Source organism: Typha angustifolia, chromosome 7, assembly GCF_048772165.1.
Source record: "Typha angustifolia cultivar Huaian chromosome 7, ASM4877216v1, whole genome shotgun sequence".
In the NCBI taxonomy this organism is placed as follows: Eukaryota; Viridiplantae; Streptophyta; class Magnoliopsida; order Poales; family Typhaceae; genus Typha; species Typha angustifolia.
The window spans coordinates 13,439,291-13,454,899 of NC_133245.1; the positions used below are offsets into that span (position 1 = coordinate 13,439,291).

Genomic DNA, 15,609 nt, shown 5'->3' on the forward strand with positions numbered 1-15,609 from the left:
ACTCTTTGCATCTTTTCTTTCTTTCTTTTCTCTTCTTCTAAGTAGATCCTATCAGAGGAAAAGAATTGAATTGAATTCTCAACTGCTTTCAGATAATTATTCATCGTACAAATTTCCTAATGAAATAAAATCTCTGAGGAACAAATGGAACTTAACTTGGAGATCGTCTGCTTGGCACCCACCCCGCATCTTTTCTACAAAAAACAAAAAATCTGCGAGCGTCCTAGGTTGACAATAGCAGACTACTCGTTACTCGTAGGACCAAGATGAATCCCCAATAAGAATACAATTGAATATGGAGTCCAGTTAACATGGGCAAAAGACATGAAAACATAACTTTGACAAGAATATCTAGGACACGATCTAGCAATCCATACACGTCAAAAGAAATGACCAACATATGAACTTTAACAGAAACATATTATACAACGTTATACAAAGAGAATGCTGTAAAACAACCAAATTTCCACTGCTTAACCACTCTAGACTACAAACTTATTACAAGATTTATTTCCTAGGCCTGAGGAAAAACTTCTAACCCTGTAATTTTCTTTTTAAGGGTCAGAAAAGCCAGAAATCAAATGTCGTACATATGTGTTGTTTTACGCATTCAAGTGCCAGGTTGATCAGCATTCACAGTTAAATACAGTGTTACCAAAACAGCTGTTCTTTGGCGCAAGTTTTCTGACATGTGACTCATTAAGAACTCTGATGGTGAGAGGGGAGATGTGAATCCTGTCCATGATATTTATCTTCGGTGCATCAAGAATTGTCTTTGGAGGAGATAGTGCCCACTGCATAGCCCAGATTGCAAGGGGTCGCATATATATTAGGGATCGATAGTGCCCGTCTGTAGTCCATCCTTCCGGAGTCTGGAACCAATACCTATACATGCCCACAAGAACCAAGAATTAGTAACCTTCAGAGAACTAAAACACAAGAATTATTACATCTGATAATGCGAATATATAGGCACGAAATATGTCAATACATATATAATGCAAGTGCCAGCAAGCTAAAATAATCACAAAAGATGAAGTTCCGAGAAAAACAAATCATCTGCCAAGTGTCCACATTCTTGTTTTTTCAAATAACATTCCTCTGACCAGTAGCACAGGAAGTGTGGCAAAGAGAAATGCTGACAGAGATATAAAATGGACAGAGCTGACAGTTCCAAGGCCCAAAACAATCTAAGCTACAGATTATAAAATTACAGAGGAAAGAAATGTAACATTCTAGTAGGGGCACAACCTATGCAGTTTTGATCTCTGAAAGGAAAGCCATCTAGTGTCAGACATTAGTTTTATAAGAGCAAGCAAAAAATTGTAATTTCTCATAAAATACTTCCAAAGATATAAAGTTCCACAGTTAATTGACCAGCCATGGCTGCTCCGGAGAGGCATAGATCAGTCACAATATCATGAAAATACCTAGTTCTATTAGATTAACTACTAGCACTTAAAAAATCATAGAATGCAACACAATTAGACAAGAAAGATAATTGTCAACAAAGCAAAGTTTCCAAAAAGGAAAAAATCATCTTTATTTTCTTTCCTAGGTAACTTTTCCCTACCCCGCTGCACTGAGAGAATAAAGAAAAGAATGCGGAGACTGAGCCTCATTTCCAGCCTAAGGGGATTACAAATTACAGACTACACAATTACAGGGGGCAAAAGAAGAGTAAAAGAACAGTCTTGAAGGGGCATAAAGCCATAAACTAAGTAATAACGAGCACCCTACACAAGGAAGCTGAAGCACAGATTGTAATTCCTGTTAAATTTACATGCATTGATGAGCCATGACTGCTCCAGACAAATACCAGTCAAAAGGAAATATAAGGAAATTAAAAATAAATAAGCAAATCATCAATAATAACATTGGTCAGGTTGATTAACTAATGCATAGAAAAGAATATCAGAGACTAAGTATAAATCACAGATATTGAAAGTAAGGATCAATTTTTCAGATACATACCCGTATCCTTCTTCAGACCACCCAGAGATAAAAATACCTTCTGCAGTAGTAAAAGCCTGGTACTCCATCCCATGAAGAAGCATTGTTGCAGCAGCACCGTAGGTCACACCTGTCCAGATTTCCCGTGACTGCATACAAGATTCATCGACCTTCCCATTGGGATTCATACCATTAACTGCTCCCATGCGTCCTCCTTTCACCCTCATTACATTGAACTCAAATATTTTCTGAAGAGCGCTCCTAATTCTACCCTCATCAAATATTGGTGGCAATCCTGAAGAAGCTATATACCATTGCCCTGCCAGTTGATCTGCCTGTATAGACCGACTGTTGCTACTTGTCCCACTATCATAATTGAAATAGGAGCCGTTCCACAACTTGGCTTCGAACACAGGCTTGGCTTTCATAAACTTAACCTTGCATTTTTCAGCAAATGCTTGATCTCCAAGACGCTGAGCCATTGTTGCTGCAGCTTGTAGGGCCGCAAGCCAGAGGCATCCACAGTAAGCACTTATTCCATGAACTGTCCAAGCATCATAGGTTTGATCTGGGAATCCATCATTCTCGATTAAGCCATCACCATCACGATCAAACTGATCCATGTAATCCATAGCAGCACAAACTGCAGGCCAAACATCCCTACCAAAAGACATATCACCAGTTGCAGCAAAATCCCTATAGACCTGTAGCACAAATTTTGGGTTTAGATCCTTCCATTTACTTGTATCATGTATATTGTAGGCATTCATTTCATGCCATGGATCATGCGTTCCGAGGTCATGGGGAACAGCACCTTTGACCTTACGGATTCCCCAATTACCATCAGCTAGAAATTTAACTTTTCTTTTGTCCTCTAACAAAACAGCCCTGGCAAAATCACGTTGAATACTCAACTCAATTTTTGGGAATAGATCAAGAAGAGCAAAAGAAGCATAGAAGTGCACATCATATGTACACCACATGATGTATTCTACTCCTTCCAAATACAAGAACCTCCCAACATTTTCAGGGCTATTTTGCGGATGCAGAAGAGGGCCATCCTGTAGAGAATCATGGTCGTAGATGTCATCATAAGTTGGCGAAATGCGGCCTGTCATCTTCTCATCACAATTATTTAGCTCACTGTCAGAAGAAATCTGTTCCTCAACCATATTAGAACGGGTATTCTTTATAGATACATTTTTCACATCTTTATTTACAAATTTAACAGATTTGTGGGTGTAGGAACCAGGCCTGGACTTATCATCAAATTCAGGAGCTCCATCATCTGCATATTCCAGAGAAAACTACATAAGACAACATCCTAAACAACAGAGAATGATGAAATAACCAAGAAAACCATGAAGTTCCTAAGACAAGTAACAACATTAAAGAGTGCATAAGCACTAGGGACAACATAAAAATACCAATTATTTCATCAACAAATTAATAGGCTCGTGCAGATCGCTGAATACAAATACCAAGATTAATAAAAAGAGGAAGCCTAGGTCTCTCGGATACCACTTTGTTCTAGCTGGGGTTAACTTGAGAACATAATCTTTTGCAGAGCTAGTAATGTTGGCTTGACAATACTTTCAACAGAAGTTATACAACAACAAGCATAAAGTACCTGTCCAAACGGTTCCCCCAGCAACCAAAAAGTAAAGCTCATTAAATAGAGTGAATTTGTACCTGAAAGCATGCAAAATAAAGTTCAGTTCAAATAGGATGCAAGTTTAAAATTATGACAACAAAATTAATTGTAGAGGAAAACTAAGCAATAACTATTGAATCAGATATGGAATAAAAAATGCTGTTCAGAGGTTGTAATATGTACAAATAGCAAGAATGAAAGATAAGGTATTAAAAAAATATGAAAAGAATTATTAACAGATGATGAACATGGAACACAACCCCAAAGATTACAGCAATAAGGAATTGAAAGAAAGTAAAAAGTCTATGTTAAGGTGAAATTACCACTCTGGAAGTCTTCCATCCTGGAGTATAGGATTCTGCCACTTTTCAATCTCCTCTTCCCACCACTTATACTCTGACAATGAAATAAATGAAGAAAAGATCAGCAGCAAACAAAAAAACTAGAAACAGGCAAATTTCGAGAGAAATGCAATCCAGACCACAAAAACAAGCTCTTAATTCCAAATTTCCAACATTTTAAGATTTTAGTGATCAAAATCATACTCATCAAGGCATCATGAACCAAATTGACAGCCGATCTCTCAGAAGTTCCATAAAATTTTGTATATCTCCTGCAATAGGAAAGTAGCCATTAAAGATCTGTAAAAAAGAAAGAAAAAGGACATGGATACATTTTTAAGTCTTAATTGGAACATTGAGATGTCAGATATTAACTCTACCCCAAATGGAGTCAGCTCAACATAATCAAGAGCCCTGTAGAAAGACATATTGATAATGCAATAAAGTAAACCTCAATGCTGTAATTAACCATAACGAATTCTTAATGAATTGATTCCATGTTCCTACAGCAAGTGTTCAACAAATGAAATCAGCATTATATCTTCTAATAAAACATGATCTTCCAGCAACAATGGGATTATTTGGATTGCTAGTAGGATGCATGACTAGTACTATGTATCTGTAGGGTTTTCCAGTCCACCACCAAGATTCTCTCCTACAATCCATTTCCTCTGTCAGTGAAATCTGCCAACAGTATAGCATTCCAGCGAATGTCAGTGAAATCTTCCAACAGTATAGCATGCCAGTGACAGCCACTTGCAGAGCTCGTTAAAAAAGCTTTATTCTTAGAGGCAATTAATTCCATTAACCAGGTAAAAGATAATGAAAACAGAGCCTGACCTATATAAGCCTAAATTTTGGCGCCAATACCACTTAAAAATATGAAAGGTAAAAAACAAGGCATTCAGACTCAAACAGGGCACAACCATTTCACGTCTCTTCCTGACATTTGCAAAAATAAAAGCTATTCAAAAAGTTTGCATGTCAAGAAAAAATCATCCCCCCGATAAAACTACAGGTGGCATGCCCTCAATTTGCTTGTCAACAAAGACTAAAGCTTTGTCTTTGGATTCGCCAGCAGTGACTCATTCCATACCAGAAAGAACTATAGTGGGAAAGTTGCATGTTTTAAAAATTAAGCTTACATGCTATTTTGTCATGCTAAGTAATAGATAATCGTGTTCAAGATTTAAACCAAATACTCAAGTCTGGGTCATGGAGTTGATCAAAACTTATGCATAATCTCTTACATATGCTTATTATAAGTAGGAGAGCCACACTTTGGGCATCACAAGTGAGTCTTGAGTACTAACTTCCAATAAGACATAATCATAGAGCAGTCCACATTGCAGGACAAGCAATAAATAAAGAGAAAAATTGACTCTACATACAAAGGATCAAATGGAAGAGTTACCTGTGGTATGTGCAGCCCTTCTGAAATTTTACTTTGGGTGATGACCAAGCCAATGCAAAGACAACAGTGCATCTTCCATGCGGTTCAACCCAGGTAGAGGCAGAAACTGCTGCACAAACTGTATTTCCCAAGGAAGAAGCCATACTAGGACCAGCGCTGAAATTTTCTCGATCGAACTGGCCATCCTTCAGATGGTAAAAGTTTGCCATTAAGCAAGGATAACCATAGACAAAGCAATTAGCAACCAAAGGTCAAGAACAGCATCAAAACCAAACTACACTAATGACCAAACATAACAGGAGCAATAACCTGAACCATGGTACCCCACATTTCCCTAGCTGTAACACAGTTGTCTCCAGAAAGACCAAAAACTGGCAAAACTGTGACATTCACGTTCTGAGTTTCACAAGCAGCAACAGCAAAAGTTACAGGGGGGTTATCTTTTGCAGTCCTGCAGTTTTACAAGTACAGATAAGCAAAATATGTTTAAAACAATGCACGGACCAAACCTACAATGAAAGAAATAAAAAGTAGATAGAAACATCATGCTTATAAAATGGACTTGAAGTGTCAAAAAGGCAGTTGGTACATAGAAGAGAAGGCCTGATGAAACAAACAAGTTCTTCAAAATGGAAGAAATTTATTAGAGGGGAGACGGAACAAGATTGGGCAGGCACTTGGCTTTCCATCAACTGCATGGAACAACCTAAGGGAAATCTGCTAACCAACCATCACAATAGAGGAATCAAGGGTTGACACTTGCTTGTGATGTAGGAGGACTCCAGAAACTCCATCTTCTCCACTGCATGGATGTAGAGCAAAGATTGACATCAATGTCAAGGATTTAGTAAACATCACTTCATTTACAAACTATGCAATAAAGTTTCACTAACATGAAAGGCTCATTAACGTGACCTCCAGATTGGTGAGAAACTCCTCCAATGGAATTCTGTGCAAACATGAAATAGGTAAAACAAAATTATAAAAACATATAGAACAAACAAATACAGCACAAAATATAAATTGATGCAAAACATCACCTACCGCCCAGCTCAGTAGCAGGCTTACTTTTGCTCTGTCTTTTCCAGTATTCACAAGCTACAATTAAGAGAATACTTCTACAATGTGATTATACCAATTTATAAAGTAGTAATATTCAATAAAGTCACAAACTCACATGCAATATGGGTAGCAAATAATAGATTTTAGCATGTCGCATGATCAACGATCAATAACATTTAAACTATGTAAACTTCAAACCATAGATGGCTGTGCCGACCGGTGGTCGGCATGACACGTGCCGCAAGAGAGGAAGAGGAAAAGAGAAGGGAGACTAGTAGCGCTTCGTCGTTGTCGCCCATTGTGCCCAAGGTCGCCGACCGCAGATCCACAACTTTAAGTTTTTATTCAAAAATAAAAAAATCAACTCAACAACCCGACCCATTCGTACATCTTCTTCCTCCAGCGAGCAAAGGCTAGGGCATCCGCAACATGATCGACGACCTCGAGCACAACAATGAAGGTCTTCAGTAAAGTGCTGCTAAGAAAGGTGCCGTGCGACACCCTCGTGCCACGTGCCGGTATGCACGTATCGCCAGCACGGCAAGTACCGACCGGCACGGCCATCATTGCTTCAAACATTGCAAATACCGAGAATTTTTTCGTGTACCTTTCTAGGTAGAGTTCTAAAATATATTGCTTCTAACAGGATTTGGTGCAATTAGTAATTTACTATACCAATAATTTTATTTGTAGTTATGTGAAAAAAAGCTTGCACAGAATAAGATTTCTAGTAAAGTCTGCAAAAACCAACTAAAACGAGTGTTGACATATTCCAGAGAGCACAAATCTCCCATAAGAAAGTATTTTTAATCAGCCTCTATTATCATGTCATTTGCTACTGCCTACTAGGATATCAGATATGTCATAGCTTAGTGGTAGCTCATACTTACAGTGTAAACAAACACGGATGTTGGAAGACTGCTTTCCCGGTAATCGTGAGGTATAAATGGTGATATTTGGCGACAAGAAATTTTAAGTTCAGGATCTGGTTCACCTATATAATGAGGGAAATATATTACTTCACCAGAATATAAGCATGTTTTCATGTTTATCTATAAAAGTTAAATGAACCACACATATAAGCTAAGTTTTCCATCAATAGACTCCAAGTAAGATGAGAAGAATCACTATCAGTTGATTCCTCCAATTAATAAACATCCTAATTAAAATGGCTAAAGAATATGTAAGCCATTAATTTATAAAAATAAACCAGATCATACCATCATAGACAGTCCACGCCCTAGGGAACAACGCGTGATATGTGGAATGCTGACCACTCAAGTTCCAGTCCCATGATGAAATCCCCTCATCACCTAATTTCCTGAAAAAGAATGCAGGAAATTAAGTCGATATGTACACAACTTGGAACAGAAGTTGTAGTCTACTAAAGAAGAGTGCCAAAATTAACAAGTATAAAAAGGTTAAGTCACACAATTAGGTTGTAAGAACATGTTGGAAGAGTGTTGCCAAAGTGATTAGCACTTGAAAGCCATTCAACTGAAGTTCAATATTAATGCATTTACAAGAACAGGTCGGTCCTTGGAATATCACCATCTTATATATTAGATACTGCTTCCGCTGCTGCCTCACTAGATGTCAAGTAGTAACTAACTGCCAGAACTCAAAGTAACTAGTCTAATTAAGGCATACCAGCAAAGGAAGAATAGGATGTCCTTGTTACAGGAAAGATTGAGAAAAGATTATTCTCAGCCTTTCTGCCAGGAACCTACTCTGTCCAAGGTCTTCCTGTTATGGAAGATCCAAAGAAAATCACAAGCTCATATTACAATTGGGCCTGTAAATAAGAAATTTCCATCTGAGGAACTTTTACAATCCACAACCTGGCAACTTATTAGTTAACCTAGGATATAATCAGGCACACATTTCTTAGCCATCCCTGCCCACTGGGGATAGCTTGTTCAGACATCCTTTTGTATATAAAAAGTGTTACAAATCGCAATAGATCCTTTAGATTGTATGACCTCCTTGATGACAATTGTTCCTTCCAGGATAGATTTGTGCCAACTTGTTAACATGTAAGAACATGAAAATAATGAGTCTGTAGAGAAACATACTTTCTTCCAAAGCACAATTTGCTCAATCGCCAATGCAGATATAGAACAGCATATATCAATCAGACTACAAACTTTTCAATCAACTTCTGATTCGATTCACATGCTATCAATCGACAAGGTTAGCATTATTAAGCATACAGAAAGATGTAACATATATGAGCAACAAGCACAACAATGGCCAAACCGATACAAAGTTACAAACAATGACTGCACTATAATCCAACAAGAATTATATATCAAAATGCTATATTAACAAAAAAAACCCAAAGATGACATCTGAGAATCCCTACCATAATTGACAACTATCATAAACCTATTCAAATGCACTTTAAAGTTTAAATTAGTGTATAATCAACAAAGAAAGAAAAGGTCGTCCAAGAGCACAAGGATTTTCAATGCAGGGTTCCTGAAGGTCAACAAATAAGTAGCCTTATCATCTTTGCTAGAGAGGATGATCTATGACATGATGTGCACAAGTACCAAGACTAACCTTCATCCTAAGCGACCCCTCCAAATGTATAAGTTAATTTGCAGAGATAAATCGGCCCATTAAACTTAGCATGTAAACAGAATTGACACAACTAGTTCATGCCATCTGCAGATGAGGAAGAAATGAGGTAATAAAGCAGGAGAATGAAGAGTGTCCTTACTTTAGACCTTCATGATGGCCAGGAGCTAAAACAGATGAGTATTTTTTGTTTCCTCCATCTCGAGATATGAAAATCTGCAGACCAAAAGGAAAACGGGTTATAAGAAATATGTGTTACATACTATGTATTTAACCCACAGCCATCCATCTTATTGCAGTAAACAGAAGGATCATTACATACAAAAAAAATGCATCAAATGGAACACTAGACAATATTACCTCTCAAGTCCCAAATGCAGATCAAGAGCTTTATATGCTAAAAGATGCAAAAAAGCTATCTACTTTCTCCACAATTTAGAGACAGAATCACAGAAATATCAGACATTCAACTGTTAAAAGGCCACCCCACCTCACAAGGCTTGCCAACCTTCCTCTCAATCTGGTCAGATTAGCATCCACACATGTAATGATATGCAAGAATGGAAAACAATCGGAAGGGATGTAAAATGAGGTCATGAAGGAGAGTGGGACTGAGATATTAAACATATGATTACGGTACGAGAGAGTCTGAGACATGTCCTTTAACATGATGATACGTTACAGGTAAAATGAAATCTTTTTGGGTCAATCCTGGAAGAGCTAAAACAAATATGTCAAATATGTTTGGTACTAGATCCTGAAAAGTGGCAATCCCTTTCTTTACTGAAGGAGAACCATCTTCTGGTCACCATGATGCCTGTGAGAGATAAATAATCCACCTCATCAAATTGTGAAGCCCCCTCTCCTAAATTTGCCAAACCACCTAGGTTATGAATCCTATATAACCAAAGTATACAGATGAAGTAATAAAGTGGATACCTAGAAGATGTCAACAATAAAAATAGCAACCTAATGAACGTTGACCTAGGAAACCTTTTTATGATGTTCTTCATTATGCTCTCTCATTGCTAATCCCCTCTGTCAATAAATGAACCTGCATGTGTTCTCTTCAGACTCTAACCAAATCTTTTCATCTCTTTCTCCATAGTGACAAGTGGCAACTAACAAAAACAACCAACCAAAAAAATCTGAACTCCCATATTTTTGGTGCAAGAACCCAAACACTACCATCTGAACTTAGAAAATGCACCAATTACATATATAGTAAACAGTTGTCCCTCTCGTAGTAGTAAAAATTTACAGTCTCAATGAAAATAGTGGATCCCCAGAACAAACGATTGAGCATATAGTCCAGTTTAAACCTTAAACTAGTTCCAATGAGGATAAGAAACATATAGCATGAGGTACTCATGAAAGATAGCTATGAGATATTGTCCTATTGATATAAAAATATAGCCTAGAAGCCATATATTGACAAATTTCCTTGGAGACTGATACCCTAGAAGCTACTCTTAACACCTTCAAGTGTGAGTGCATGCACACACACACATGCGCACATAAATGCATACTCAAAGCAACATCAATTTTTTTAGGAAAGTTAAAGTATGCTACAAGAGCAACCAGACATTTGTTTTGTTCAAAAAGTTATCAAATAACCAAAGTTGGCATCCTCCCACTTGCATACTATGCTTTGCCTAATTATTCAGAATCCTATCAGCCTGCACCACAAATATATTGTGGATAAAGAAGTTTCCAAATTCAGCCAATTGCCAAAGCACAAACTACGTTCTATTTAACATATAAATCTACTTTATAAGAAGAGCAGGTCATCCACAAATACATGATCCATTGAATGTTGGTGTTACCACTTAAAACAATTAAAAATTTTGCAAGAAGAAAACAATCTATATAAATCTATATTTCTAAGGTTAGGGACAAAGAAAAGGAATGAGAGGAAGACTATAAAAGAGTGATTCAAGGAACTGTATATTTCAACAGAAGACAACTAAAGAGGTTGTGCTTTGCAAGTTCTAAAATAGCTTCACTGTTGTGAGTAGCAACATTTCTGATATTGTCAAATTCCAAAGTCCGCTCGTGGAAACTTTTGTAGTCATAATTTATGTATAAAAGAGAAAAAAATGCAAATTTGGCCTGAAGAGGATGACAACATGTTGCTTATTGTTTCTTATCAATGTCATTTGGAAGTTTCCAACATAATCCTAAAAGTAGAAGCACCAATATAATCAATGATGTAAAAAGCGCCCACAGTATGAGTGGCCCACCCACCTCATTGCACTTATGCAGACGCTTACTCAGTCTAGCATAAATAACAATTTGTATTTACAAAACAACCCTTTCACCTATTTGCAGTTTACACCCTGTGTTTTCGATATTTACAAATTGGACCCTACGTTCTAACAAATATTTACATTACATGAAATATGCTAGGTTAGGTTAACACTAACACCGTTTGGGTAGATGACATAAAAAGGAATATTCCATCCATTCCAAATCATTCTTTTTTTAAAATGTCTAAAATGCACCTATTTTTTCTTTCTTTTAGGGCATAACAAGATTTCATTTTCTTAGCCAAAATCTTGAAGTACGAGGGTCGAGGGCACAATTTTGGACCCAACCAAAAATGAAAGTGAGTTCTCCTTATCTTGTGTTGGGCAAGTTAGGTTGGATAAGCTATTTTTTGAGAAGAGGAGGGGGGGCTGAGAGTTTTGTAAACAGATCTAACAACAAGGTATTGAAATATTTGGTAAATGTAGAACTCGATTTATAAATATTGAAAATGGAAGGTGTATGCCACAAATAGGTGAACATGCAAGATGTTAAATGCAAATTTCTCTAATAATAAACTAGTATATGTATAAGAGTACTAAATGATATGTGCGGAACCATATTACATACACACAAATAACATTTGGGATCATGTTTTTATTAGATATATAAAACTACAACTTACAGATGATACTTTAATCAAGAAGCCGTTAGCATCATGATTTTTCAATAGTTGACTAATCTACCTATTTGCACCCTCACCAGCAACAGTTCCGCCTAAACTACCAAATGGTCATCTAAAACTGCCAAATGGCTGCCATAAACTACATATGTGACCCAACTACTTTAGTGGTCTGCCAGAAACTGTGTATGCATCAACAAAGACGCATATGCAGCCTGATTGCCTTGCTAGGCCTCATATGCCCAATGCTGCACAGTCCATTAGCTGCTCCTGCCAAGGCAGCTATCATAAATACCTTTTAACATTGTATATAATAATCACTATATCCGCTTTCATAAGATCATTAGTTAAGTGCGTGATTTAGCAATTGATAGTTGGAGAAGTCTTAACCTACATCCCTATTGAACTTAGCCCCGACAACACGTAAACACGATATTTAATGGGATATCAAGGGAAATTCACAAAATGCACCACAAGATACTCTTTTCATCATATTTCATACTATTCTAGACTGTTAATTTTACGTAAAGAAAGTACAGTAAAATTCAAACAAACTTAAATTAAAGTATAAGAGAGCAAGCAATGAAATCTATTGGTAGGTAAATTGCAATAACCTAGTAAGAGAAGGATGAAGATCAGATAATTATTGAGAACTATTTTGTCATCACCCGTGAAGTTTGAGTGCAAGTACATAAAATATATTAAGAATCCAAGTAAGAGAAGGATGAAGATCAGATGATTGTTGAAAACTAATTTGCCATTGCCATAACCCCTGAAGTTTCAGAGTGCAAGTAGAACATAATAGCCAAGTAATAAAAAGACAAAGAATATGAGAATTACAGAAAACTGGTTTGCCATCACCGGTGACATTTCACATGAACCAGGGATTATCTGCCAGTGCTTAAACTCCCCTCTAAAACCTCTCGAGATGCTGCCGCTACTGCAAAACATGGTTAAATTAAATTAGGAAAACAGCTCTTAAAAAGAAAAGGAAGAAAATAATTAAAATGCAAGAACTAGAGTTTAAATATAACTTAAAATTGCATACCCCATCCCACCAAGTGGAACTCCTTGGGAGGCCGAGGGCTTACAACTTTCTCGTGTAAAAGGATCAATAGGTGCTTTCTACAAGTGTGGAAAAAGATGGGAAAAGGCAATGTTATTTGACAAGGTGCAAACTGGAAAAACACTATGATATAAAAAAAACATGCTTTACAAGATTATCTAGTACTTCACAGTGAAGAGGAGAAACAGCAGAGATTGAATAAATTACCCTTCCATGAGAAGCTTCTTCTCTAACATATGACCAAAGACGCACACCTAGGCGCATCTGCACACCAATGATGCAAGTAAATCTAAGCTAGATTGTTGTGCAATCAAATAAGAGTTCAACAATGCTAGTATATCTAAGACAGCTTTTTGTGCAATCAAATAAGAAGACATCAAGAGCAATGAAACAATTTGTAGCTAGTACATCCTCACTAAAAGGTAAACATGGACTGAAGGAAGCATTAAACATACCATTTTAATTGCTTCCATAAATGTAACACTAAATTCCTTCAATATGTTAGCATGACTATTTAACCTCCTTCTCCATGCTTGTTCTGGAGGTGCTCCACCATCAAAGTCCAGCTGCAATAACAGAAAATGAGAATCAGCATAATGTTGCAAATGGATTGGACTTGGCAAACAAAATCGGCTGCTATGGAAAGACTCTCCGGATGAATTAACACTATATATCCGCCAGAACAGCTTTCTTTTATATTAAAAAAAATATATAGATTTGCATACCATAACTGAGACACCTAGGTGCATCAAACTTGTAAGATTAAGTACTACATTTAGATTTGATGAGACCATTTACACCAGACCTTTAACAAAGTAGAATATTCTCTTTTAAATTTATTGATATATGCATAATTCTTTACCTCATCCTTCTCCACATAAATATGCTTAACATACATTTTTTTCTACAAATTACACCCCTAGCATGTTCAGGCAAAACAAATTCATTTTTAAGATCAGAAACATGACATCTAAATTTTATAGAAAAAAGGGTCAATTGTAAGTTACATTGCATTTTTTATGGAGGCGTCATATGACAGATCAACAAGCATTAAGAGATGACCTAAGTTTACAAAGAAAGAAATACGAATCAAGTAATCAGAGCAGAGAAGGGGATAACAGCTCTCCACTGCTCGATATTTGATTCTCTGCAACAAACTTAAGAAGGTAAAAAAAAGGACTGAACTTTTTCTATCAGAATCAACATATATTGGCAAAAAGAGTATTAAATATAAAATTAGATCGACAGGGATAGGCGCTCACCAATTGCAAAGTAGCTCTACTAACATACTCGTCCGCGGGCCATGAGTGCTTTCTACACTGGAAAAGATGTGCACTCACCATCTTTACCGTTATCAACAGATACACAAAATCTCAATGGAGGAAAAAGAGCAACCTTCCCTCGATTAGCAATCCTAAATCTAAAACTAACCACTCAAGGTAGGCAAATCCTCACAAAAATCCCTCAAGAGCGATTACAACCCCAGCGAATAAACAATTACTAAAATTAGAGATCACTGTTGATACAGACTCAAAATCTACCAAACAACCTCCTTCTGGATTACACTTATTCTGATCACAAAACCCCTAAATTCCTATAAATCCACAAATCAAGGACCCTCAAAATCCAAAACCGCAACACCTCCATCGACGCCGACCCTCAAACCATATCCATAACCCAAAACAACTCATCTAATCCTTCATACCCAACAAAAAAAAGAGACAAATAACACCAAGAAACCGGCAGAAATCACGCGAAGGAACCGTCGATCCGATAGAAGAACTCACACACCAAGCGCCCCAATTCGGCGCCACAGGATCGAATCAAGAACCGAATTCTCCCTCAGTCGCGTCGGGAACCCTTACTCTCCAAACGACTCGGATCGTTGTAGCTCTGGGGACGAAGAAATGCAGATACCTTCCTCTTTTTCCTCTTTTTTATTTTCGCAATTAACTACCGTGAAAGCGAGCCCTCAAGTACTTAGACTCAACGTACCTTCCTCATTTTATTTTCACCCAGTTTTAAAATCCCTATATTTATTTTCTCAACCAAAAAAAAAAAGAAGAAGAGAAAAACAACTGATAACGTGGCCAACAGCTAAGCGACCACGTGTCGACGTTAGTAAATCCGGACGTCAGAGTGGGTTCGAAGATTTCCTATGGATTTTTCTGGCGTCCGGCGCCGATGTGGAACGTTGATGCCGCTTACCTTTCTAGACTCGGCACCTTCCTTCCGTTTCTTCTCCGTACGAAGTCTCTCTGCATGTACGAACTTAACCATAAAAAATTATATGGAGGGAGGTAAACTACGCCACCGTATAATTTCTCAAACGGTCATGATAAGATGATCCGCACTAACAATTTATGCGGCCCAATTTGGCTCCGAATATTTAACGTGGTCGTGAGCGACGTACTAACCGTGTGAGATATATCCTGAGTTTTGGTTTGTAATATTTGCACAAAAGCACCTCATTTCCATCTAATTTGGAATTTAAAAAAGAGAATAAGCCATGCACATATTGAAATCAGACCCAAATTGGTCCAACCTATCGAATCCGGTGCTCTCCTATAACATTATATAACTGAGATTTATTTCATTAATCGAATC

At 37.2% G+C, this 15,609-nt stretch overlaps 1 protein-coding gene across 1 annotated transcript; it reads right to left on the bottom strand.

Moving 5' to 3' along the window:
- Window positions 1–390: 390 nt before the first annotated feature.
- LOC140761907 (uncharacterized) lies at window positions 391–14,978 on the bottom strand. The gene is made up of 18 exons (XM_073099434.1): window positions 14,265–14,978; window positions 13,458–13,568; window positions 13,210–13,266; window positions 12,985–13,061; window positions 12,777–12,876; window positions 9,150–9,223; window positions 7,645–7,745; window positions 7,315–7,418; window positions 6,407–6,460; window positions 6,256–6,311; window positions 6,126–6,164; window positions 5,672–5,813; window positions 5,363–5,547; window positions 4,153–4,220; window positions 3,931–4,003; window positions 3,584–3,645; window positions 1,975–3,241; window positions 391–885 (listed from the first exon to the last, which is right to left on the bottom strand). The coding sequence occupies exons 1-18, from the start codon at window positions 14,343–14,345 to the stop codon at window positions 627–629; spliced, it is 2,910 nt and encodes a 969-aa protein (XP_072955535.1). The 5' UTR covers window positions 14,346–14,978; the 3' UTR covers window positions 391–626.
- Window positions 14,979–15,609: the final 631 nt, after the last annotated feature.

Coding starts and splice junctions, on each gene's coding strand:
- LOC140761907 (XM_073099434.1), bottom strand. CDS start 14,345: ATGGTGAGTGCACATCTTTTCCAGTGTAGAAAGCACTCATGGCCCGCG. Junction 13,569..14,264: donor GTAGAGCTACTTTGCAATTG/GTGAGCGCCTAT, acceptor CTGTTATTGCAG/CTGGACTTTGATGGTGGAGC. Junction 5,814..6,125: donor GGAGTCCTCCTACATCACAA/GCAAGTGTCAAC, acceptor GTAAAACTGCAG/GACTGCAAAAGATAACCCCC.